Source organism: Microcaecilia unicolor, chromosome 6 (assembly GCF_901765095.1).
Source record: "Microcaecilia unicolor chromosome 6, aMicUni1.1, whole genome shotgun sequence".
NCBI classification, from domain to species: domain Eukaryota; kingdom Metazoa; phylum Chordata; class Amphibia; order Gymnophiona; family Siphonopidae; genus Microcaecilia; species Microcaecilia unicolor.
In genome coordinates, this window is record NC_044036.1 from 137,977,796 (window position 1) to 138,001,790 (window position 23,995).

At 45.6% G+C, this 23,995-nt stretch overlaps 1 protein-coding gene across 1 annotated transcript; it reads right to left on the bottom strand.

Annotated features, from left to right (window-relative positions):
• Positions 1 to 1,563: 1,563 nt before the first annotated feature.
• RPN1 (ribophorin I) lies at positions 1,564 to 23,813 on the bottom strand. The gene is made up of 10 exons (XM_030206067.1): positions 23,442 to 23,813; positions 16,178 to 16,242; positions 14,747 to 15,053; positions 14,247 to 14,456; positions 6,378 to 6,570; positions 4,993 to 5,092; positions 4,734 to 4,872; positions 3,530 to 3,649; positions 3,083 to 3,328; positions 1,564 to 2,264 (listed from the first exon to the last, which is right to left on the bottom strand). The coding sequence occupies exons 1-10, from the start codon at positions 23,796 to 23,798 to the stop codon at positions 2,082 to 2,084; spliced, it is 1,920 nt and encodes a 639-aa protein (XP_030061927.1). The 5' UTR covers positions 23,799 to 23,813; the 3' UTR covers positions 1,564 to 2,081.
• Positions 23,814 to 23,995: the final 182 nt, after the last annotated feature.

Genomic DNA, 23,995 nt, shown 5'->3' on the forward strand with positions numbered 1-23,995 from the left:
TGAGGAGAGGGTTGATATGAGTATAACGGTTCTGGCGGAATATGAGACGTGCGGCAGAGTTCTGAATGGATTGAAGGGGGGATAGATGGCTGAGTGGGAGGCCAGTGAGGAGCAAGTTGCAGTAGTCGAGACGAGAGGTAATGAGAGCGTGGACGAGAGTTCGGGTGGTGTGCTCAGAGAGGAAAGGGCAAATTTTGTTGATGTTGAAAAGGAAGAAGCGACAGGTTTTGGCAGTCTGCTGGATATGCGCAGAGAAGGAGAGGGAGGAGTCGAAGATGACCCCGAGGTTGCAGGCAGATGAGACGGGGAGGATGAGGGTGCCATCAACTGAGATTGAGAGTGGGGGAAGAGAAGAAGTGAGCTTAGGTGGAAAGACGAGGAGCTCGGTCTTGGACATGTTCAGCTTCAGGTGGCGGTTGGACATCCAGGCAGCAGTGTCGGATAGGCAGGCCGATACCTTGGCCTGGGTCTCTGCGGTGATGTCTGGTGTGGAGAGACAGAGCTGGGTGTCATCAGCGTAAAGATGATACTGGAAGCCATGAGATGAGATCAGTGAGCCTAGGGAAGAGGTGTAGATAGAGAAGGGGTCCAAGAACAGATCCCTGGGGAACTCCAACAGATAGCGGGATGGGAGTGGAGGAAGATCCATGGGAGTGCACCCTAAATGTGCGGTGGGAGAGATAGGAGGAGAACCAGGAGAGGACAGAGCCCTCATCCATGCTCTCATCACCTCTCGCTTGGACTACTGTCTTCCACTCAGCCATCTCTCTCCTCTTCAATCTGTTCAAAATTCTGCTGCACGATTAATATTTCGCCAAAGTCGCTATGCCCATATCACCCCTCTTCTGAAGTCACTTCACTGGCTCCCTATCCGTTTCCGTATACAGTTCAAGCTCCTCTTATTAACCTATAAGTGCATTCACTCTGCTGCTCCTCACTACCTCTCAACCCTCATCTCTCCCTACATTCCTTCCCAGGAACTCCGTTCACTAGGCAAATCTCTCCTAATTGTACCCTTCTCCTCCATCGCTAACTCCAGACTCCATTCCTTTTATCTTGCCGCACCTTATGCCTGGAATAGACTTCCTGAGCCATTACGTCAAGCTCCATCCCTGGCTACCTTCAAATCCGGGCTAAAGGCCTACCTGTTTAATGCAGCTTTTAATTCCTAACCAGTCACCTGCTCGTAACCTTGTCTTGTCTTCCTCTCTTTAATAATCCCTTTCCCCATGTGTCCTATCTGTCTGTCCTACCCTTATCTGTCCTGTCTGTCTGTCCTGATTTAGATTGTAAGCTCTGAGCAGGGACTGTCTTTCTTCTTGTTAAATTGTGAAGCGCTGCGTACGACTGGTAGTGCTATAGAAATGATTTATAGTAGTAGTAGGGTATGGAAATACGTATGATCCATATCATGCTAGGGAGTTAAGAGAAAGACAAAATGCATTTTTCAAAATATAACTAAAGGCTAAAGATTAAAGTGACATAAGCTAATGCAGAAACCCAGTTTAAAATTCTGGACCAACAGTTGATTGGGTTAAAAAAATAAATAAAAACAGAATACAGCACTCACAGTCACCTGTTTATTTTTAAATTTTGGTCTCAAAACTTTAAAAAGAAAAATTAGAGGGCTTGGTTTCATACAGGTTCTCAAATCATTTTCTATTTTAATGCTGGATACAATGCAGACTTTGAACTGTACATTTATAAAAGCTTTACATTCATCACCAAACAGTACAAAACCTTGTTTTATCCCCCAAATAAAAATAGGGAAATTAGACAGGATTTCAGTATTTTAGCCTTTTAAGTAAAGAAAACAACACCAACATTCAGATCAGCTTTCTGATGGACCTTTTGTTACAACAGTTAAAAGGACTGAAGAAGGAAAAAAAGAAGTAAAAATCTAACATGAAATTTTCAAAAATTCTTTGCCATGAAAAACGGATGCCGCCCTCTCCCCTTTAACTCCCTCCTTTCCCAAGGGGAAAAAGTCAATAGTTGAAGACAATGAAGCATTTTTTGGCTCGGTGTGTGCAAATGTAAGTGCCTTAATCTCACAAGGCCCTGTGAACACAGTGCTGGAGTTACAAAGCATCCAGAATGTTGTCAATCTTTGTGATCAGCTCCTTGCGCTTGTTCAAGTGGAGCTTTTCATTTTCAATGTAGTTGTCCTTCTTCAGCTTTCCGGCCACCAAACGCTCAGCCTCAAGAGAGGACTTCAAAACCAGCTCCTTTACCTGCAAATCCAGTTTCTGAATTTCACCCACCTTTTGATATTTAATAAAATAAAATAAAAACACATCAGATATACAAAAACAGAAACAAACAGGAGCAAACATTTTTTCATTCAACAAATAGTTAAGCTCTGGAACTTGTTGCCAGAGGATGTGGTAACAGTGGTTAGCTTATCTGGGTTTAAAAAAAGGTTTGAACAAGTTTCTGGAGGAAAAGTCCATAGTCTGCTATTGACATAGACATGGGGAAGCCACTGCTTGCCCTGGGATAGGTAGCACAGAATCTTGGTACTATTTGGGTTTCTGTCAGGTACTCGTGACCTGGATTGGCCACTGTTGGAAAAAGGATACTGGGCTAGATGGACCACTAGTCTGACCCAATATGGCTGTTCTTATGTTCTTAGAATACCCACCCACCCAAAATGCAGTAAAGTAAAACCTCCCAGATGCTTTGGAAGACAATGATCACCAGATGTGCATGATAAAGATTTAAAAGGACACATGACATTGAAATGTCATATTTTAGCACTAAGCCCCACAGCTACGGAGCGTCTGAAAGCCTAAAAAAGTGATTTTCAGCTCAGTCCTCGGGTTTTCACGATGTTCACAACACAAATATATGAGTGAGAGAGAGAATCTCCAGGACTGGGATAATGATTTAAGAACAGTATATCCCATACATTAAGTTGAGATAGAGTAGCTTGCTGAAACAGAGGGAAGTTGGTTTCTACGGTTTCTTTCATGCTCAGATTTCTTTAGCTGGAAGTGGGACTAAGACCATATCCATATCACTCATGCTTCAAAGTTGTTTCATATTTGGAACATTCAAGTAAAAACAAATAACTCCTTACTTTATCACTCATGTCAGACCCTTCAGCTTTCAGTTTGGACTGCATAGAGGCGATCTCATTTGTAAGGGCCTTGTGTTCCGTTTCTAAAGTCTTCTTGCCACTGTTCAGAGTGGAAATGTCCCTTAGCTGTTTATATTTATTCACTGCTTCATCAAAGTGGCGGTACAGGCCCAGTCTGCTGTTGACTAGTGTCAGAACATGCTCTGTGATGCTTGCAACCTTCATCCGGGCTTCAGCAGCTGGGTCCTGCAGGTGGGAAGATTTAAAACGTAAGCAACCTAGAGGAAGAAGCTGCCATGTAACCTGTCAACTGATTCTGTTGCATGTGAATGCTGACATTCTTACAAGGAAACCATAAAACATTTCCTCTTCTGACCAGTGAAATGGATTTTGCTTATGGAAGACAAGAAATTTAAAAAAAAAAAAAAAAAAAAAACTCAGCCTCACCTTAGTGATAGAGAAGTCCAATCTTACATAGAGAATCACTGTGAAGAACAGAATGTAAAACGCTCCAACTACAAGAAGAGGCTCCTGGAGCATCAGTATCTTATTGAAATTGTAATGCACCTAGGAAAAAAAATATTCAAGAAATCAGGTGTAATAACATGCCAGTGACTCAGAGAAATGGCTGAAAAAAAATAGTGCATGTCTGCTAAGCAAAAAAAAAATCTTATATTTCACCTCTTATTCTTTCACAAACAGACGGTCATGCTACACTTAATGGAGGAAGGCCTGTCAGATGTCTAAATGAGCTAGAAATGTATTTCAAGAGCAACTTGTAATTTACAAAAAAAGTGGACATTTGTCTATGTAAATACTTCATTTAAGGAGAATAAAATGGCAGCGTTTTCTTCCTCAATGATATAAATGTGAATTTTACATTTGAAACTGGTGAATTTTTAGGCCTGGGATATTTTGCCATTTATTATCTGAACAAACCATGTTCTCTATTAGAAGCAATTACAAGGACAGCCAACAGAAGAGCACGAGGTACACCTTGTGCTCCCTCTCAATTTTCAGGACCCTATGCCCCCTATCCTCCTCCTAGATTTTCACAATTAAATTGAAAAATCATAATTGCACAATACCACCCTCCCAGAATGATCTTGTACCAATATATAATCGGGCACCGTACACTCTCCTTATGAGGTTAATATCCACTTACCCATGCATATGGTCCGATTTCTATTTTAAATTCAAGCTCAGGGTGTATTATATACAGGTGTACAAATTATTTCCCTGTCCAAGTGGGCTCACAATCTAGACTGTGAGTGAGGCAATGGAGGGTGCATGAAGTTACTTGCCAAAGGTCACACAGAATATCAATGGTACAACCAGAATGTAAACCGTCACCTCTCTGGTTTAGAATCTGTTCCTCTAACCAGCAGGCTACACCCTTCATGTGGGTAAAAGCAGGGACTTATGGGTCTGAATTTTTTGTGGCTGTCAGGACCTATTATTTTGCATTGACTTCAGTAGCCATTTGCCGCCCTAAGCAACTGCTCAGTCTGCCTAACGGTTAGGTCAGCCCAATTACAAGCACAGAAAACGAGTTAGTATCAAGAAAAATCTGAAATTCTGTCTTGAATACAAACACTAGAAATATTTATACCACACACTGCAGTAAACAGGGAAAGAATGAGAAACCCACCACAATGTCCTGAATGTGCTGTTCCACCAGGTTGCTCTTATGTGCCACAATTACAGGACGCCCAAGTGTATCCAGGTATGTGTAATGCAGCTCATCCTGGGCTCGGTCAATGTAGTAAGGGCTGTCTACATGGATGTTCCTAGAAATTTAAGTTCACAGCTTCTTTAAAAGCTAAACAATATGCTCCAATCCGGAATACAAGCCTCCCGCATTTAACAAGTGATCACAACATTCAAAATCCAACAACTACTTTACTTACTTGGCTCCCTCTGGTAGGATGATCTTTACTGTCAGAAAATCTACAAGCTGTTCATCAAAGACATGGTCAATAAACCTCATCTTCAAGGCATACTGATCACCTGGGAGAATAAAGCAGCGTTAGAAGAATCTGACAGCAGCACTTCCTGAAAACTAGACAGTTGCAGGCAATGGATTTGGAACCGTAGCAGCAGACTTCAGAATAAGAATAGCACACACAGACCCTCTGAAAAGTGCAGTAGTCATGCTACTCCCTTGCTTTCTTGCCTTCACTGGCTTCCAGTCTGGTATCAGGTTAGGTTTAAAATTCTGACTTTGGCACATAAGGCTTTTCACCTAGGTTTTTCTATTTATCTTCCTTCTTTTAATCATGCATTTTGGTCTCCGGATGTAAATCGCATTGTTCTGCCTGGACCTCGTCAGGCCCGGATAGAGTCTACTCGTCACTCTGCTTTCTTATTTTGTTGCTCCCTCTCTTTGGAATTCCCTCCCTGCATACATTTGTTCTGAACCCTCTTTTCCCCGCTTTAAATCCCTATTCAAAACTTGCTATTGCCCTTTAGCATTTCAAAGTGGACCTCGCTGAGTCTCGGTCACTGGCTAGGATGTTAAGCTTTTTTTTTTTTTTTTTTTTTTGGGGGGGTGGGGGGGTTGTAAATCTCTGTATAAATATTACACCTATCTTTCCTATTTTATGATGGAGTTCCTTTCCACTTTAAATGTGTTTATTAGTAATTGTAAACCACTTAGATCCCCAGATAAGGAATATGTGGTATAACAAACTTTTAATAAATGTAAACAGAAATCTGTAGGAGATTTTCTGGAACCATAGCAATACAAAATTTAAAAAGAAAGCAAAGCAAGGAGAAACAAAAGCCTCACGGGGGAAATGCAGCCTTAAAAAAGAGTGAAGTCCAACAACAACAAAAAAGAAAAGAAAGAGTCCTCATACTATTTTAATACCAGGACTCAACCCAGCTGTGTTTTGGCACAAAGGCCTACATCAGGAGTTCATCACAACTATTGATGTTATCAATGCAATATGAGATTTTATATATATATATATATATATATATATATATATATATATATATATATAATAAATCAGGAATATAGAGTAAACAGTTCTTCAAGCTTGAGAAGAGTGTCTGTCTGCCAATGTAAAGTTGATAATGTTTCTCACACAACATGACAGAACAAGTCAAATTCTATGGCCTGGCAATACCTAAAACTTCTGGAATCTTTTCATGACATACACTTTCTGAGGTCAAACTTTTAAATCCAATTACAGCTGGTCAAATTCCCCAGTAAAGGGTTTACTGGAACATCTTTTGTGTATACTTAGTTGGCATTAAACAATTCATACAGACCACCGACAAAACTTACCAAGGTTGTAAAGATATTCGTAGCTTGGCAGGTTGTATCCAACAATGTAATGAGTCTTCCAACCGCCAAAGAGTGGGAATCTGGGACGAATTTCCATTTCTACTGAGTCATCTAATACAAGCAGGTGGCTGGTAGAGATATTTCCAATTTCATCTCTGTAATAAACATCTTGGGCAGCTGCAGGCAGAATGGTCTGTGAGCAGGGAGGACAGCGATTACTACAAGCATCATAGTACGTAGTGAAATACAGCACTTCCTTGTTTTGAACAAATCAAAAATATCCTTCCAGAAAAGCCAGAAGGCAATTTAAACAGGCCATACTGATTGCTCAATTTAAAATGAAACAGTCAGACAATTTATCCTCATTATTTGTTCTTGTAGAACTCAGTCGAGGTGGTAGGAATTGAACTGCAGAAGTATTCAAGCATAGAGAAAGGGGAAAGGGAATGGGATTTGATATACTGCATTTCTGTGGTTGCAATCAAAGCAGTTTACATATTCTATACATGTACTTATTTTGTACATGGGGAAATTGAGGTTTATGTGACTTTGCCCAGAGTCACAAGGAACTGCAGTGGGAACTTAACCCAATTCCCCTGGTTCTCAGGCCATAAGACCAGAAAGAGTACAGCTGTGCAGTGACAACTCGCTATTACCCAGCAGGATGAGAATCAATAAGATATTGTATAAATTTTATACAAAAGAAAGCTTGGGAGCAATACTCAAGCAGACCTTATTCAGGTAAAATGGTTCTTATATGGATAAATTAAACCAATTAGGTCCATACTCGAATTTTCTGCAGCATTATGCAGTTAATACTGCTTCGGGTAGTACCAGGGCGGTCTAGAGGCTACCCGGTTAGCAGAGATCTTCAGTCCACTAACTGGGTAACTGATTAGATAAAATCAGGACAGAAAAAAGGCATCGGATACTGGTGCAGACTATCTAGGTCTAAAAGGCTCAGAGGGGCAGATGTTTGAAAAATGCGAACTACCGGGGCTGAATATCAGGGGGTTAATTTATTAAGACTCTCTCTATGGGAGCAAGGTTTAGTGAATCAGGTCTCAAATAAACTAATGCACACTTTGTTTTGCTGGGCTTCATCATGACCACACGTCTTAAGTTTTCACAACAGAACTCATTGCCGGAGGATGTGGTAACAGCAGTTAGCCTATATGGGTTTAAAAAAGGGTTTGGACAAGTTCCTGGAGGAAAAGCCCACTGCTTGCCCTAGGATTGGTAGCATTGAATGTTGCTACTAATTGGGTTTCTTCCAGGTACTTGTGACCTGGATTTGCCAAGTGGAAGCAGGATACTGAGCTAAATGGACCACTGATTTGACCCAGTATAGATATTATTATGTTCTTTTATAGAAATTTTGTTTTACAAGACAAATACCATAGCAATCTGTAAGCTCTAAAGAATACACTACGTACTCAGATTTCAGCATTACTTTCAGGTTGTATTATTTAGGCTTGAATACAAAGATATTTTCCTACCACATAATTTTTAGATTAGATAACATGCATTAAAACAAACAAACAAAAAAAACCTGAAGGCATCAACTCATTGACTCAATAGGACAGATACTTTATGAAACGATACCAAAATATATGTTGCCCAGTAAAGTGAATGATACATACCTGTAGCAGGTGTTCTCCGAGGACAGCAGGCTGATTGTTCTCACGACTGGGTGACGTCCGCGGCAGCCCCCACCAACCGGAAAAAAGCTTCGCGGGACGGTCGGCACGCAGGGCACGCCCACCGCGCATGCGCGGCCGTCTTCCCGCCCGTGCGCGACCGCTCCCGCCAGTTGAATGACTAGCAAAGATGAAACACACAACTCCAAAGGGGAGGAGGGAGGGTAGGTGAGAACAATCAGCCTGCTGTCCTCGGAGAACACCTGCTACAGGTATGTATCATTCACTTTCTCCGAGGACAAGCAGGCTGCTTGTTCTCACGACTGGGGTATCCCTAGCTTTCAGGCTCACTCAAAACAAGAACCCAGGTCAATGGAACCTCGCAACGGCGAGGGTACAACAGAAATTGACCTACGAAGAACAACTAACTGAGAGTGCAGCCTGACCAGAATAAATTCGGGTCCTGGAGGGTGGAGTTGGATTTACACCCCAAACAGATTCTGCAGCACCGACTGCCCGAACCGACTGTCGCGTCGGGTATCCTGCTGGAGGCAGTAATGTGATGTGAATGTGTGGACAGATGACCACGTCGCAGCCTTGCAAATCTCTTCAATAGTGGCTGACTTCAAGTGGGCCACTGACGCTGCCATGGCTCTAACACTATGAGCCGTGACATGACCCTCAAGAGCCAGCCCAGCCTGGGCGTAAGTGAAGGAAATGCAATCTGCTAGCCAATTGGAGATGGTGCGTTTCCCGACAGCGACCCCTAGCCTGTTAGGGTCGAAAAAAACAAACAATTGGGCGGACTGTCTGTGGGGCTGTGTCCGCTCCAAGTAGAAGGCCAATGCTCTCTTGCAGTCCAATGTGTGCAACTGACGTTCAGCAGGGCGGGTATGCGGCCTGGGGAAGAATGTTGGCAAGACAATTGACTGGTTAAGATGGAACTCCGACACCACCTTCGGCAGGAACTTTGGGTGGGTGCGGAGCACTATTCTGTTGTGATGAAATTTGGTATACGGAGCATGAGCTACCAGGGCTTGAAGCTCACTGACCCTACGAGCTGAAGTAACTGCCACCAAGAAAATGACCTTCCAGGTCAAGTACTTCAGATGGCAGGAATTCAGTGGCTCAAAAGGAGGTTTCATCAGCTGGGTGAGGACGACGTTGAGATCCCATGACACTGTGGGAGGCTTGATAGGGGGCTTTGACAAAAGCAAGCCTCGCATGAATCGAACGACTAAAGGCTCTCCAGAGATGGCTTTTCCTTCCACACGATAATGGTAAGCACTAATCGCACTAAGGTGATTCCTTACTGAGTTGGTCTTGAGGCCAGACTCTGATAAGTGCAGAAGGTATTCAAGCAGGTTCTGTGCAGGGCAAGAACGAGGTTCTAGGGCCTTGCTCTCACACCAAACGACAAACCTCCTCCACTTGAAAAAGTAACTCTTTTTAGTGGAATCCTTCCTAGAGGCAAGCAAGACCCGGGAGACACCCTCAGACAGACCCAACGCAGCGAAGTCTACGCCCTCAACATCCAGGCCGTGAGAGCCAGGGATTGAAGGTTGGGGTGCAGCAACGCTCCGTCGTTCTGCGAAATGAGAGTCGGAAAACACTCCAATCTCCACGGTTCTTCTGAGGACAACTCCAGAAGAAGAGGGAACCAGATCTGACGGGGCCAAAAGGGCGCTATCAGAATCATGGTGCCGCGGTCTTGCTTGAGCTTCAGTAAGGTCTTCCCCACCAAAGGTATGGGAGGATAAGCATACAGGAGGCCGGTCCCCCAATGAAGGAGAAAGGCATCTGACGCTAGCCTGCCGTGTGTCTGAAGTCTGGAACAGAACAGAGGCAGCTTGTGGTTGGTCTGAGAGGCGAAAAGATCCACCGAGGGGGTGCCCCACTCTCGGAAGATCTTGCGTACCACTCTGGAATGGAGCGACCACTCGTGCGGTTGCATGACTCTGCTCAGTCTGTCGGCCAGACTGTTGTTTACGCCTGCCAGGTACGTGGCTTGGAGAAGCATGCCAAACCGGCACGCCCAACGCCACATCCCGACGGCTTCCTGACACAGGGGGCGAGATCCGGTGCCCCCCTGCTTGTTGACGTAATACATTGCAACCTGATTGTCTATCCGAATTTGGATAATTTGGTAGGACAGCCGATCTCTGAAAGCCTTCAGTGCGTTCCAGATCGCTCGGAGCTCCAGGAGGTTGATCTGCAGATCCTTTTCCTGGAGGGACCACAGACCCTGGGTGTGAAGCCCATCGACATGAGCTCCCCACCCCAGGCGAGATGCATCCGTCGTCAGCACTTTCGAGGGCTGCGGAATTTGGAATGGACGTCCCAGGGTCAAATTGGTCCGGATGGTCCACCAGAGCAGTGAAGTGCAGCAACTGGTGGAGAGGCGGATGACATCTTCTAGATTCCCGGTGGCTTGGAACCACTGGGAAGCTAGGGTCCATTGAGCAGATCTCATGTGAAGACGAGCCATGGGAGTCACATGAACTGTGGAGGCCATATGACCCAGAAGTCTCAACATCTGCCGAGCTGTGACCTGCTGAGACGCTCTGGTCTGCGAAGCGAGGGACAGGAGGTTGTTGGCCCTCGCTTCGGGAAGGAAGGCCTGAGCCGTCTGGGTATTCAGCAGAGCTCCTATGAATTCCAGAGACTGGGTGGGCTGGAGATGGGACTTTGGGTAATTTATCACAAACCCCAGCAGCTCCAGGAGTTGAATAGTGCACTGCATGGACCGGAGGGCTCCTGCCTCCGAGGTGTTCTTGACCAGCCAATCGTCGAGATATGGGAACACGTGCACTCCCAGCCTGCGTAGGTACGCCGCCACCACCACGAGGCACTTTGTAAACACTCGTGGGGCGGAGGCGAGCCCAAAGGGCAGCACACAGTACTGAAAGTGTCGTGCGCCCAGGCGGAATCTGAGATACTGTCTGTGAGCTGGCAGTATCGGGATGTGAGTATATGCATCCTTTAAATCCAGGGAACATAGCCAATCGTTTTTCTGAATCATTGGCAGAAGGGTGCCCAAGGAAAGCATCCTGAACTTTTCTTTGACCAGGAATTTGTTCAGGCCTCTCAGGTCAAGGATGGGACGCATCCCCCCTGTTTTCTTTTCCACAAGGAAGTACCTGGAATAGAATCCCTGCCCTTCCTGCCCGGGTGGTACGGGCTCGACCGCATTGGCGCTGAGAAGGGCGGAGAGTTCCTCTGCAAGTACCTGCTTGTGATGGGAGCTGAAGGATTGAGCTCCCGGAGGACAATTTGGAGGCAGGGAGGTCAAATTCAGGGCGTATCCGCACCGCACTATTTGGAGAACCCACTGGTCGGAGGTTATGAGAGGCCACCTTTGGTGAAAATATTTTAACCTCCCCCCGACCGGCAGATCGTCCGGTACGGACACTTTGAGGGCGGCTATGTTCCCGTGGATCCAGTCAAAAGCCCGTCCCTGGCTTTTGCTGTGGAGGCGCAGGGGGCTGCTTAGGCGCACGCTGTTGACGGGAACGAGCGCGCTGGGGCTGTCCCTGTGCCTGACGAGGCCTTCGGGCCGGCTGGTTGTACCTACGCTTTGCAAAAGAATAGGGTGCAGCCTGCCGGGCCCGGGAAAAACGTCCACCTGCTGAGGTGGATGCTGAAGGCGCCCGGTGGGAGAGCTTGTCGAGAGCGGTTTCCCGCTGATGCAGTTGGTCCACCATCTGCTCGACCTTCTCACCAAAAATGTTATCCCCCCGGCAAGGGACGTCGGCCAGTCTCTGCTGGGTGCGGTTGTCCAGGTCAGAGGCACGCAGCCATGAGAGCCTGCGCATCACTATACCTTGGGCCGCAGCACGAGATGCCACGTCACAGGTGTCATAGATACCCCTGGACAGGAACTTTCTGCACGCCTTCAGCTGCCTGACCACCTCCTGATAAGGCCTGGACTGCTCCGGCGGGAGCTTCTCGACCAGGTCCGCCAGTTGTTGCACATAGGTCCGCATGTGAATGCTCATATAGAGCAGGTATGACTGGATGCGGGTCACGAGCATGGAGGATTGGTAGGCCTTCCTCCCAAACGAGTCCAGAGTGCGAGACTCCCGCCCCGGGGGCGCCGAGGCGGTATCCCTCGAACTCCGTGCCCTCTTGAGAGCAGAATCCACGACCGCCGAGTCATGGGGCAATTGGGGCCGCATTAACTCTGGGTCGGAGTGGATCCTGTATTGGGACTCTGCTTTCTTGGGAATGGTGGGGTTAGTTAACAGTCGCACCCAGTTCCGAAGCAGTGTCTCCTTGAGGACATTGTGCAGCGGCACCGTGGAGGACTCTCTAGGTGGCGATGGATAGTCGAGGACCTCGAGCATCTCGGCCCTCGGCTCTTCCACAGAGACCACGGGGAAGGGAATGCTGATAGACATATCCCGCACAAAGGAGGCAAAGGAGAGGCTCTCGGGGGGTGAGAGCTTCCTCTCCGGTGAAGGCGTGGGGTCCGAGGGAAGGCCCGTAGACTCCTCTGAGGAGAAATATCTAGGGTCCTCCTCTTCCCCCCACGAGTCCTCATCCTCGGTATCGGACATAAGCTCATGTAGCTGAGTCCTGAACCGGGCCCGGCTCGACGTCGAGGCACCGAGGTCTCGGTGTCGTCGAGCGGTGGACTCCCGCGCCGGCGGGGACGGAGCTCCCTCCATCGACGTCGACGGGGACTCCACCTGCGTGGCGGTCGAGACCGGCGCCGCAAGCGGCGGCGGTGTCGACGGCCCCGGCGCCGGGCTAGAGCTCACCGGCGCCACAGACATCGGCGCCGAGGGCGCAAGCACCCCCGGCGCCGGCACAGCCTGGCGCATCAGCCCTTCCAGGATCCCCGGAAGGATGGCTCTGAGGCACTCGTCCAGGCCCACTGCCGGGAAAGGCGGTGGGGCCGGTAGGGGTGTCGGTGCCAGAAGCTGATGGGGGCCAGGAGACGGCACCGAGGTGCCGGAACCCTGACGCGTCGGTACCTCCACGACGGGGACCTCTCCTCTCGACGATGACGCTTCGGCGCCGCCTCCTCTCCGATGTCCGGATGCACCGAGGGCGACCGGTGACGACGCTTCTTGTCTTTCTTCCGATGCGCGTCACCGGTGCCGGGAGGTATGGAGGAGGAGGAGGACGATCCCCCTCGGTCCCGGGGAGCCGGGTCAGACAGGGTTCGGTCCCGAGGGCCACGGGCTGAGGGAGTGACCGGGGCCGACTGCCCACGCGGCCGCTCACCTCTACCCTCGCCAGCGGACCGGCGGGCCGACGGGACCTGTTCTCCTGGGGTCGATGCCATTGGTGCCGATGTCTCGGGCATCGATACCGGTACCGAAGGACCGGGCGTCGATACCGATGCCGTCGAGGTCGACGTCAAGGGGCCGGCGCAAGTTCCAAAAAGACGGTCCCGCAGAACTTGCCTCGCAACCTGAGTCCGTTTCCGGAGACCGAGACACAGGGAACACGACTTGATATTGTGCTCCGGCCCGAGGCACTGGAGGCACCAAGCGTGGGTGTCGGTCTGCGAGATCGGCCGGCCGCAGCGACCACACTTTTTAAATCCACTCGGGACCCTTGAGGACATTGACGGAAAAATCGCGTCGGCGAAGTCAAAGTCGTCAATGGTGGCTGAAATCACACCACGAAAAGGAAAACGACCGTGCGGCCACTAGGCCGCAACGCGGCGTCCCCGCTGGAAGCAAGGGAAAAAGGGAGCGCGTGCTCCACACGCGCAGGGTTTCTCTTTTTTTTTTTTTTTTTTTTTTTAAAGAAACCGGACGGTAACTAACAACGATAAACAAAGAAAAAGCACGATCCGCGTAAACGCGATCGAAATCCGGCGGCTGAATCAGAGAGAGCGGCGAGGCACGACTCTCTCCAGACGCGGAAAAAAAGGAACTGGCGGGAGCGGTCGCGCACGGGCGGGAAGACGGCCGCGCATGCGCGGTGGGCGTGCCCTGCGTGCCGACCGTCCCGCGAAGCTTTTTTCCGGTTGGTGGGGGCTGCCGCGGACGTCACCCAGTCGTGAGAACAAGCAGCCTGCTTGTCCTCGGAGAATGTAAGATTGGAAATTCAAATACGCAACCACATAAAAATCAGTATGTAAGTCAATTTCAACCACCAAGGTAGCAATACATTTGCTTGGCAACAGAAAATGCTTTCACTAATTTCTCATCATGAATCAACTATGAGAAAAATAACACTTTAAAAATTTTAAAAAACCCTTTCTGTTTACCTTAAAAGATTTGACAGAGGATATCCCACTATCAGGCTGTCTTTGGTAGTCATATCTTGAAAAGGGTCCTTTAAGATTGGCTCCAGTGTGCTTCAAGTCCACAGTCTCCTCCACAGCAATGTTACCCCAGTGAGAGACCTCAATAACACGGACCATGCTGGTGATAGTCAGGAACGGACTGTTATTTTCATAGTGGACTTTAAGGGTGTCCTGATCAGGGAAAAAAATGTAATCTGGAATCAAAAACCTGAATAAATTATAGTAAACTTAATGCTCGTCTTACCCCATCCCCCCCCCCCCCCCCAATAATAAAGAAAAAGAAAATTTGTATAACTTAATATACAAATGTTGACATACACACCACATCTGATATTAACTGCATGCAGTAGCAACTGTGGTTATAAAAGTACAGTGTAGATTTACCATATCTAAATTTCTGAAGGTTTCAAAACATTCTCACTAATCTCTAGCACAGCTCAAAAATTCCAAGAGACATTCACCTGACTGAAAGGTTCAACGTCTTTAAAAGGTCCATATTCAATTATATCTTCTGCCCTGGATGGATTACCAAGCTTGGTGTAACTTTCTACATTTCGGGATGCAAGCTTAACGCGGGTCATTTGAGTCTTGGTTGGGTACGGGGAGTAAAAGTAATGATTTCCCTCAAATATGACAAATTGCTTCTCAGCCTGCGTGATGTGTGTGGGGTATGGCTGCAGAACATGAGTAAAGACAGTATCTATGATGACCTTCGTTTTAGCACCAGGAGCAAGTGAGGAGGAGAATGTCACTGTGAAAAACCTTCCACTAGAAGAGAGAAACATGGAAAACAAAAGTGAATTATCATTCCCAATCTTGCCTTTTCTGCTTTTATAATCAATCAGCAAGTACCAATTTCTTGTTGCCAGCTACATAAACAATACTGAAAACATTAGCAAAGAATGGACTCAAAGAAAGTTTTGTAATGACTGGTAAATATCTCAAATATTTTTCATATGCATTATATATATGTATATGTATATATATATATAAATTAAGTAAGACGAGACCTTTTCACGACTAAATTAGGGCCCTTTTACTAAAGCTTAATGAATGCTGATATCCGTTAGTGTGCGCTGCCACAGATATAAAATAGGATACGCATTTAATGCATGCTAATGCCCATTAGCGTATGCTAAGCTTTAGTAAAAGGGCCCCTTAATACATTTTTTTACTAGCTTTCAAAGGTAAAACCTTCTTCAGCTTAGAAATAAACAAAAGATGACAGACTATAGAGGTACCTTTTGCAAAGCCATGGCCTGATGCTCCTGGGCCTAAACAGCAAGGTACCCCCCCCCCCCCCCCCCCCGACAAAGATTCCCCTTCAGCATCAATAACCTCCTCCGCCCCTACTCCATCCGCCCCTACTCCACCTAGGGGCTACCTTTAACATCAGTGGTGCTCCAGGGTCTTCGGAAAGAAGTGGGCCTCACTCCTGCCCAAAGACCACCCCTGGTTTTGAAGGTGGCCCCTAGGTGGGGTGATGGCAGGGGGTCTTGATGCTCAGGGAGGGGGAACTCTACTCTGCATTATTCTCTTGTCCCGGGATCCTGCAGGTTGCTGAATCCTGTGGGGAATCAAGGTGCAGAAAAATGCAGAGAACGTTTACTGCACTTTAATTCCCCTTTAAAACAGAGTAACAGCCAACCAACCTCTGACCTGCCCATTACATGTTCATTTTTATTTAATTTTGTTAGAAGTAACTTTCTGCTAGAACATCTAAAAGTTGACAAATTAAATGTTATTTATTTCACGTGCAAAGGTCTAGCCTAGTATTATTACATGCTCTTGATTTTTTTCACTAATCCAGAGTTTAATTTAACCACATACACTAATTTAAGGTCAGATTTAACGCTGATCAGACCTCTTCTTGGAAGCCAGCACAATCTTACCTCTTGCCTTTAATTTTTGCTTCCCGCACTTCCAAACTACCAGCTTCCTCCTCCTCACCTTTTACCTGTTTGAAAAACATTACAAATTATAAAATCCCGTTGGTTGCTTATCAGGCACCCATTAAAAGTGTGCAAATCTTCTGATCTAATAATCAACTGGCTACTAAGGTGAAATATTGCAGGGCACTATACTACCTTATTTACGGTAAAGAGTCATTCCGTGTCAAGTGGACCAGGGGTCCCCACCTCACCATCTCAAATTTTGATGAAATTTGGTACATAGTTTCTTTATGATAAAAAAACTAAGCTGTGCAAAAGTTTAGTTCAAAAGACTAAAAATTGGAGGTTCTAGGGGGACCTCAAGTAAAGGGTTGCAAAATGTCACCTGAGCAAAAATGACATTTTGGGCCAACTTCCAGAAGCTGTAAAACTGGAAGTTTTAGTAGTACAAGGGGGATATTTGGAGAACCTGCACTACTTTTAGGGCTTAATGAACTGGCAAAACCCCATGTTCCCAGTCCTCTTACTTTTTGAATGGTTTAGGCTCAAACCTTGCCAAAAAAACCCGGCAAAAATCAATTTACAGCGATGTTGAGGCTGCTGTAGTTTCTAAACTAGTTGGCCTTTCAGGTTGATTTTTGGTAGGTGTACTAAATGCACGGCTGTAATGAGGCATTCCAATTTGCAGCACTTTCCTTCAAGTGGTTGAAAAATTATAAGTGTTCAAATTTGGTATAAAAAGCATTTTTGCCCATTTTGGGCTATCTTTGATGCCCTTGATCTCCAGTGAGACAGCTTCAATATTCTTTCTTTTAGCACCATTAGAAAGAGCAGATTTCCTTCTATCAGAATATGTAGTTTTCATTTTGGAGTCTCTTCATATAAGGATTGCAAAAATGCCCTCAAATGTTTGCGGGCAGCAGCCTGTGATTTCTTCACTACACCCTTGATACAAGTGTAGTAAAAGTGATTCTTCTTTCAAAAAGCACCAATTTTTAAAAATAAAGAACACATTATGTTATAAAACTGTATTCAAGAAAACTAAAAAACAGGAATGTTTTTTAGGATGTGGAAGGATGAGGCCAGGTTTCATAACAAGTTTAAAGAAAACTGCAGTCAGTTAGGATGACCGACTTGGCCAATTATGATTGGTGGACCCTGTTGCAAGGCGTCTGAGTGTCTGTTGCTGGTGTTTCTTCACCCTTGCTGCAGTTTGACCTCTTAGTGAACTGTAGGCATCAAAGTAAGCCTAGCAACAGACACTCAGGAGCCAGGAGGTACCAGAAGCATACAATTGGGCAATGAAACAAACAATTCTGCCTTGCAACAGGGTTCACCAATCATAATTGGCCAAGTCTAACTGGCTAAAGAAGTTTTCTTTAAACATTATGTTATAAAACTGTGTTCAAGTAAACTAAAAAACAGGGTGGAAACCATTGTATACATACTTCTTGTTGAAGAAACTCGCACCTGCACCGACAGGCTCATTTATATTGAATTAAATGCCACAAATGAAGATACGGTATTAATCACTTTAGACTGAAGTAAAATTTTACCCATTGAAAACCTGATTGCAAGAATAAATGCAATTGTTGAACTGATGCTAATGGTCATCAATGGATCCAGAAAGATCAGATGAATTTCCACTTTGCTCAGTTGGCTGTTCAAGTACATCAGAGTGTCATTTACTGACATACAATAAAAATAAAGGTTTGAAATTAATTGAAGAGCTTCTGCCTGATCAACAGAAGTTGTTACAAGAGCGTTCTGGTCAACTTTTCGATGCTGGATCAACTATTTGCCTTCATCATGAATCCTTACTGTTGAAAAAGTTTGATTTTTGCAAAGAACCTGCTGTAACCCATTTTCCAAAGGTGGTCATAATGCAAAAAGGGGCTTAAGAGTGCTGGATGACACACTAGCAGCCCAGCTAAAGGCCTTAACAAGCAAAATATTTGTGCCGGGTCAGAAACTATGTCCATCTTGTCGAAAAGACGTCAGTAACAGAGCTGCTGATTCTTTATCATCATCAACAACAGCAGATGATGAACACAGTGACATTTCTGGCAAGTTGAACACAAGTTTGACATCTCTTGGTATTTCTCCATTAAAGTTCAAAAAAGTCAGCAAGCGTGATGTACGAGGCTACACCAAGCGCAAAATCAGGCGAGTGCAAAATACTTTGAGTCATCATCTTGCAGTTGCTGGTGGCTTAGACCTAAATGAGTTTGAAACTCAACCTTCTACCAGTCAGAAATGTGACAAATGTTCTGATTATGATGACTTGCTAAACGAGTTGAAAAACAAAGTCCAAGTTTCAGCAAATCATGCAGAAAAACTGCAAATACTAACTTTAGCACCAAACAGCTGGTCTATTGAAAGAACTGCCTCAGAATTCATGGTTTCAACTAGAATGGTTAAAAAAGCAAGAAATCTGAAATCAGTTTGTGGAATTCTGGCAAAACCAGACAAGAAGAAAGGTAAAGTTTTACCAGAAGAAACAGAAAAAAAAATTCTTGGCTTTTTTGAAGATGATGAATTCAGTAGACTGTGCCCAGGGAAAAAAGATTTTGTCTCTGTCAGAACTGGCACTGAAAAAATTCAAATGCAAAAGCGCTTGCTGCTTAGCAATCTAAAAGAAATGTACTGTATGTTGCATATCGTACTCGAAATGGACCAGAAGTGGGTTTTTCCAAATTTTGTGAGCAAAGGCCAAAATGGTGTGTCACTGTTGGCTCATCTGGTATGCATTCAGTGTGTGTTTGTGTCATTCATCAAAATGTGAAGCTTATGCTTGCTGGAAGCCATCTGCTGAACGAAGATTACAAAGCACTGATGGCTAAAACTGTGTGCAATTTGGAATGCAAAGAATGCATGCTTGACAGGTGTGAAATATGTCCAGGTAAAGATGTGCTTGAAAATTACCTGACAGAAGTGTTCAATGATGCTGACCCGGGTGAAACAATCGAGTTTAAGCAGTGGGTTCATACAGATCGCACCACACTGGAGACCAAACAGATGTATGTTGATGATTTTGTATCTGAGCTTGCATTGAAAGTTTCAAACCTGTCAATTCACCATTACATTTCCAAACATCAGACACAATACTTAAAAACTGTTGAAGAAAACCTAAATCCTTGTGAAATTGTTGTTCTCTTGGACTTTGCTGAAAACTACTCCTTTATTGTCCAAGATGCTGTTCAAGGTTTCCACTGGGAAAACAGTCAAGCTACACTGCATCCATTTGTTGTGTACTTCCGTGATGCTTCAAGTGAAATTCAGTGCATAAGTGTTTGCATAATAAGTGACAGCTTGCAGCATGATGCAGTTGCTGTACATGCATTCTTGGAAAAATTAATCGCGTTCTTGAAAAGCAAAATTGGAGAAATAAAATATGTAACATACTTTAGTGATGGCTCAGCTGCACAATACAAGAACTTCAAAAACTTTGCCAACTTGTGCTATCATCAAACAGAATTTGGAATAAGTGCACAGTGGAATTTCTTTGGCACAAGCCATGGCAAGTCACCATGTGATGCCATAGGTGGTACAACAAAGCGACTAGCTGCTCAGGCTAGTTTGCAACGACCTAAAAATAGCCAAATTCTCACAGCACAAGGCTTGTTTGAATTTTGTGATCAAAAAATAAATAAAATCAAGTTCATTTTTGTTTCCAAGGATTAAATTGAATCTTCAAGATCTGCACAAGAGGAAAGATTCAGTAAAGCTTCCACAGTTGCTGGAACTCGTGAAAATCACCAGTTTATTCCCATTGACTTGAACCAAATTTCAGTCAGTAGAGTGTCAAATGATTCCTCCTCATTTGTTGTCAAACTTTGAGGCATATTTTCAAAGCACTTAGCCTTCCAAAGTTCCATAGGTTTCTATGGAACTTTGGAAGGCTAAGTGCTTTGAAAATATGCCTCTTTGTCAGTTAGATGACCCAGTGAGTGTACCTGGCATAAATGTGTCTCAACTTCAGCCTGGGCAGTATGTTGCCTGTGTTTATGACATCAAATGGTGGATTGGCAACGTCTGTGACACATCATTTGAAGAACATGATGCCTTGGTCAACTTTATGCATCCATGCGGGCCTGCACGATCATTTCATTGGCCTAGCAGAAGAGATTCTTGTTGGATTTCTGAACAGCATATTCTAGCAGTTCTTCCAGTACCAGCAACTACAGCACTTGGACGACAGTATACATTTCCAGAAACAGCAGTGAAACTTATCAGTGAAAAATTCTTGTCACTTCAGCACTGAGGTTTTACTTGGGAACCATTAAGACACCCCCATTAGGCTTGAGAAACTAGGCAAAGACAACCAAATGAGGCTTGGGAACCTCAAGTAAGATGCCCACCTTCAGGCTTAGGAACCTGTGCCAAGTGGCTGGACTTGCCTGGCTATCGGGCGTGACCTCTTGGCGATGAGGTTGCCACTTCCTATTGAATTGGTAGTGGCGTAGCCACCATGGACCAACACATGCTTAAAGCAACTGAGTGACTTATACAGCAATTAGAAACATCGATGGGCCCTATATCCGTTTCATCTATCATTCAACAATACTGGCCAAAAAAACACTTTTTTTGCAATCCTTATATGGAGAGACTCCAAATTGAAAACTACATATTCTGATAGAAGGAAATCTGCTCTTTCTAATGGTGCTAAAAGAAAGAATATTGAAGCTGTCCCACTGGAGATCAAGGGCATCAAAGATAGCCCAAAATGGGCAAAAATGCTTTTTATACCAACTTTGAACGCTTATAATTTTTCAACCACTTGAAGGAAAGTGCTGCAAATTGGAATGCCTCATTACAGCCGTGCATTTAGTACACCTACCAAAAATCAACCTGAAAGGCCAACTAGTTTAGAAACTACAGCAGCCTCAACATCGCTGTAAATTGATTTTTGCCGTTTTTTTGGCAAAGTTTGAGCCTAAACCATCCAAAAAGTAAGAGGACTAGGAGCATGGGGTTTTGCCAGTTCATTAAGCCCTAAAGATAGTGCAGGTTCTCCAAATATCCCCTTTGTATTACAGTTTTACAGCTTCTGGAAGTTGGTCCAAAATGTCATTTTTGCTCAGGCGACATTTTGCAACCCTTTACTTGAGGTCCCCTAGAACCTCCAATTTTTAGTCTTTTGAACTAAAATTTTGCACAGCTTAGTTTTTTATCATAAAGAAACTATGTACCAAATTTCGTCAAAATCTGAGATGGTGAGGTGGGGACGACTTTTAAAATTGGTCCCCTCCTCTTTTCTATCTACACTTCTTCCCTTGGTTCATTAATCTCATCCCATGGCTTTTCCTACCATCTCTATGCTGATGACTCCCAAATCTATCTACCTTTCTACCCCTGATACCTCACCTTGCATCCAAACCAAAGTTTCAGCGTGCTTGTCTGTCATTGCTGTCTGGATGTCTCAACGCCTCCTGAAATTAAATATGACCAAAACCGAGCTTCTCATTTCCCCCCCCCCCCCCAAACCCACCTCCCCGCTCCCCCCTTTTTCTATTTCTGTTGATGGCTCTCTCATTCTCCCTGTCTCCTCAGCTCGAAACCTTGGGGTCATCTTTGACTCTTCTCTCTCCTTCTCTGCTCATATCCAGCAGATTGCCAAGACCTGTCGTTTCTTTCTTTACAACATCCGTAAAATCCGCCCCTTTCTTTCCGAGCACTCTACCAAAACCCTCATCCACACCCTTGTCACCTCTCGTTTAGACTACTGCAATCTGCTTCTTGCTGGCCTCCCACTTAGTCACCTCTCCCCTCTCCAGTCGGTTCAAAACTCTGCTGCCCGTCTCATCTTCCGCCAGGGTTGCTGTACTCATACTACCCCCCTCTCCTCAAGACCCTTCACTGGCTCCCTATCCGTTTTCGCATCCTGTTCAAACTTCTTCTACTAACCTATAAATGTACTCACTCTGCTGCTCCCCAGTATCTCTCCACACTTGTCCTTCCCTACACCCCTTCCCGTGCACTCCGCTCCATGGATAAATCCTTATCTGTTCCCTTCTCCACTACTGCCAACTCCAGCCTTCGCGCCTGCTGTCTCGCTGCACGCTGAGCCTGGAATAAACTTCCTGAGCCCCTACGTCTTGCCCCATCCTTGGCCACCTTTAAATCTAGACTGAAAGCCCACCTCTATAACATTGCTTTTGACTCGTAACCACTCGCCTCCACCTACCCTCCTCTCTTCCTTCCCGTTCACATTAATTGATTTGATTTGCTTACTTTATTTATTATTTTGTCTATTAGATTGTAAGCTCTTTGAGCAGGGACTGTCTTTCTTCTATGTTTGTGCAGCGCTGCGTACACCTTGTAGCGCTATAGAAATGCTAAATAGTAGTAGTAGTAGTAGCACTTGACACGGAATGACTCTAAAGTATTTCCAGAATTCCTCAAATGAAAACACTTGTGCAGCTTATTAATTTGAATAGATTTAGCATATTTTATTTCAGAATTCAGTGTATGTGAGAATTTATTACCACTGGCTACAGGGTAAGAGAGAAGTGAGGCACAATTTTAAAGTATGAAAACTGTAAAGGACTAATTTAAAAAAGTACAATTAAGGGTATTGTCCTGCTTAAAGATGCAAACAGTAATAAAAGGCAGAAAGATTTGCAAAAAAATAATTCTTGCATAACTATGTTTTATCATAAGCCCAGTAAGCAATACCATCACAGATTTGAGCAGAGGTTTCTTATATGTAAACTGTTATGCACAAGGTTAAACTATTTTGAGCAGTATGTTTCATGTTCTTTGGTGGAAATAAGAATGGAATACTTTGGCTAAAAAGAAGATTCCAACAGACAAGAAATCATGAGCTCAGGGAAAGGACAGAAACAGACACTTGTCAGGTTAGCCTACTGCCCCCCCCCCCCTGTTAAAGATCTAAGACATTATTCATAAAATCAACCAGTTTGACTTTCTTGGCCGGCCTGGGTGCACTGTTGCTGTCACCAGGAGGAGAAAATGAAAGAGACCCTTGTGCTTACGTGTCAGATCCACACTGACAAGGAAGACCTGGTGCAGACTGTCAGTGCATCTACTTTGCATGCAATCAACATCTGCACCCCCTCCCCACCCCCGTACAATAATCCTAGAAAAGGTTGCTCTCATCACCCCACCCGGGACAGTGCTGGGAACGGACAAGCTCTGCGCCCGTTTCCGCTGCACTTCCCTCCCCCCGCGCAGCTCCGCAAGCCGAAGCCCGGGAGGGACAAGCCCGCGGTTCGAGCCGCAGCGCCGGCTGCAAACTCACCCCGAGGTAGGCCAGCTGGCCCTCCAGCCCCGGGTCCAGCGCCAGCATGAAGGAGGGGGCGGCGGCCGGGCCCGCGTTGGACAGCAGCACCTCGGCCGTCACTTTAGCCAGGTGCGTGCTGAGGTCCAGCGTCCGCTTCACGTCCTCGTTTACCAGCTCCTCGGCCCGGCTCAGGCTCGCCAGAACGGCCAAGCAAAAGAATAAGCGGATGCAGGCACGCTCCATGGCCGGGAAGCTGGCGGATGGAGGCGGATTGACAGGGCCGCCACCGTCCGTGCTCAGAGCCTGCGCAGTCCGCCTCTGCTGAGTCTTCATTCGGCCGGCGGCGCCCTGGCTGCTCAGGACCCCGAAAGCCATGACAACCGGGGCTGCCTACTCCAGTGCCTGCCCTGACTGAAAAACAAGGCTGCCAGTGCCTCCCCCAGTGCCAAAATCAAGACAACTCGATTGGTGGTACACCAGGAAGTTTAATGACAGCAGATGGCATGAGCCTATCTCACTCATTCTGTGGGCTGAAGCCAATGGGCGGAGCTTGCTGATATACGGTATTGAAG

Bases quoted from the DNA above. Each gene is read 5' to 3' on its own strand.
- RPN1 (XM_030206067.1), bottom strand. From the start codon at position 23,798: ATGGCTTTCGGGGTCCTGAGCAGCCAGGGCGCCGCCGGCCGAATGAAG. The intron at 5,093-6,377 runs GTAAGTTTTGTC...TTATTCTCCCAG, and splicing joins CGAATATCTTTACAACCTTG to GTGATCAGTATGCCTTGAAG. The intron at 3,650-4,733 runs GTGGGTTTCTCA...TTTTTTTCCTAG, and splicing joins AGCACATTCAGGACATTGTG to GTGCATTACAATTTCAATAA.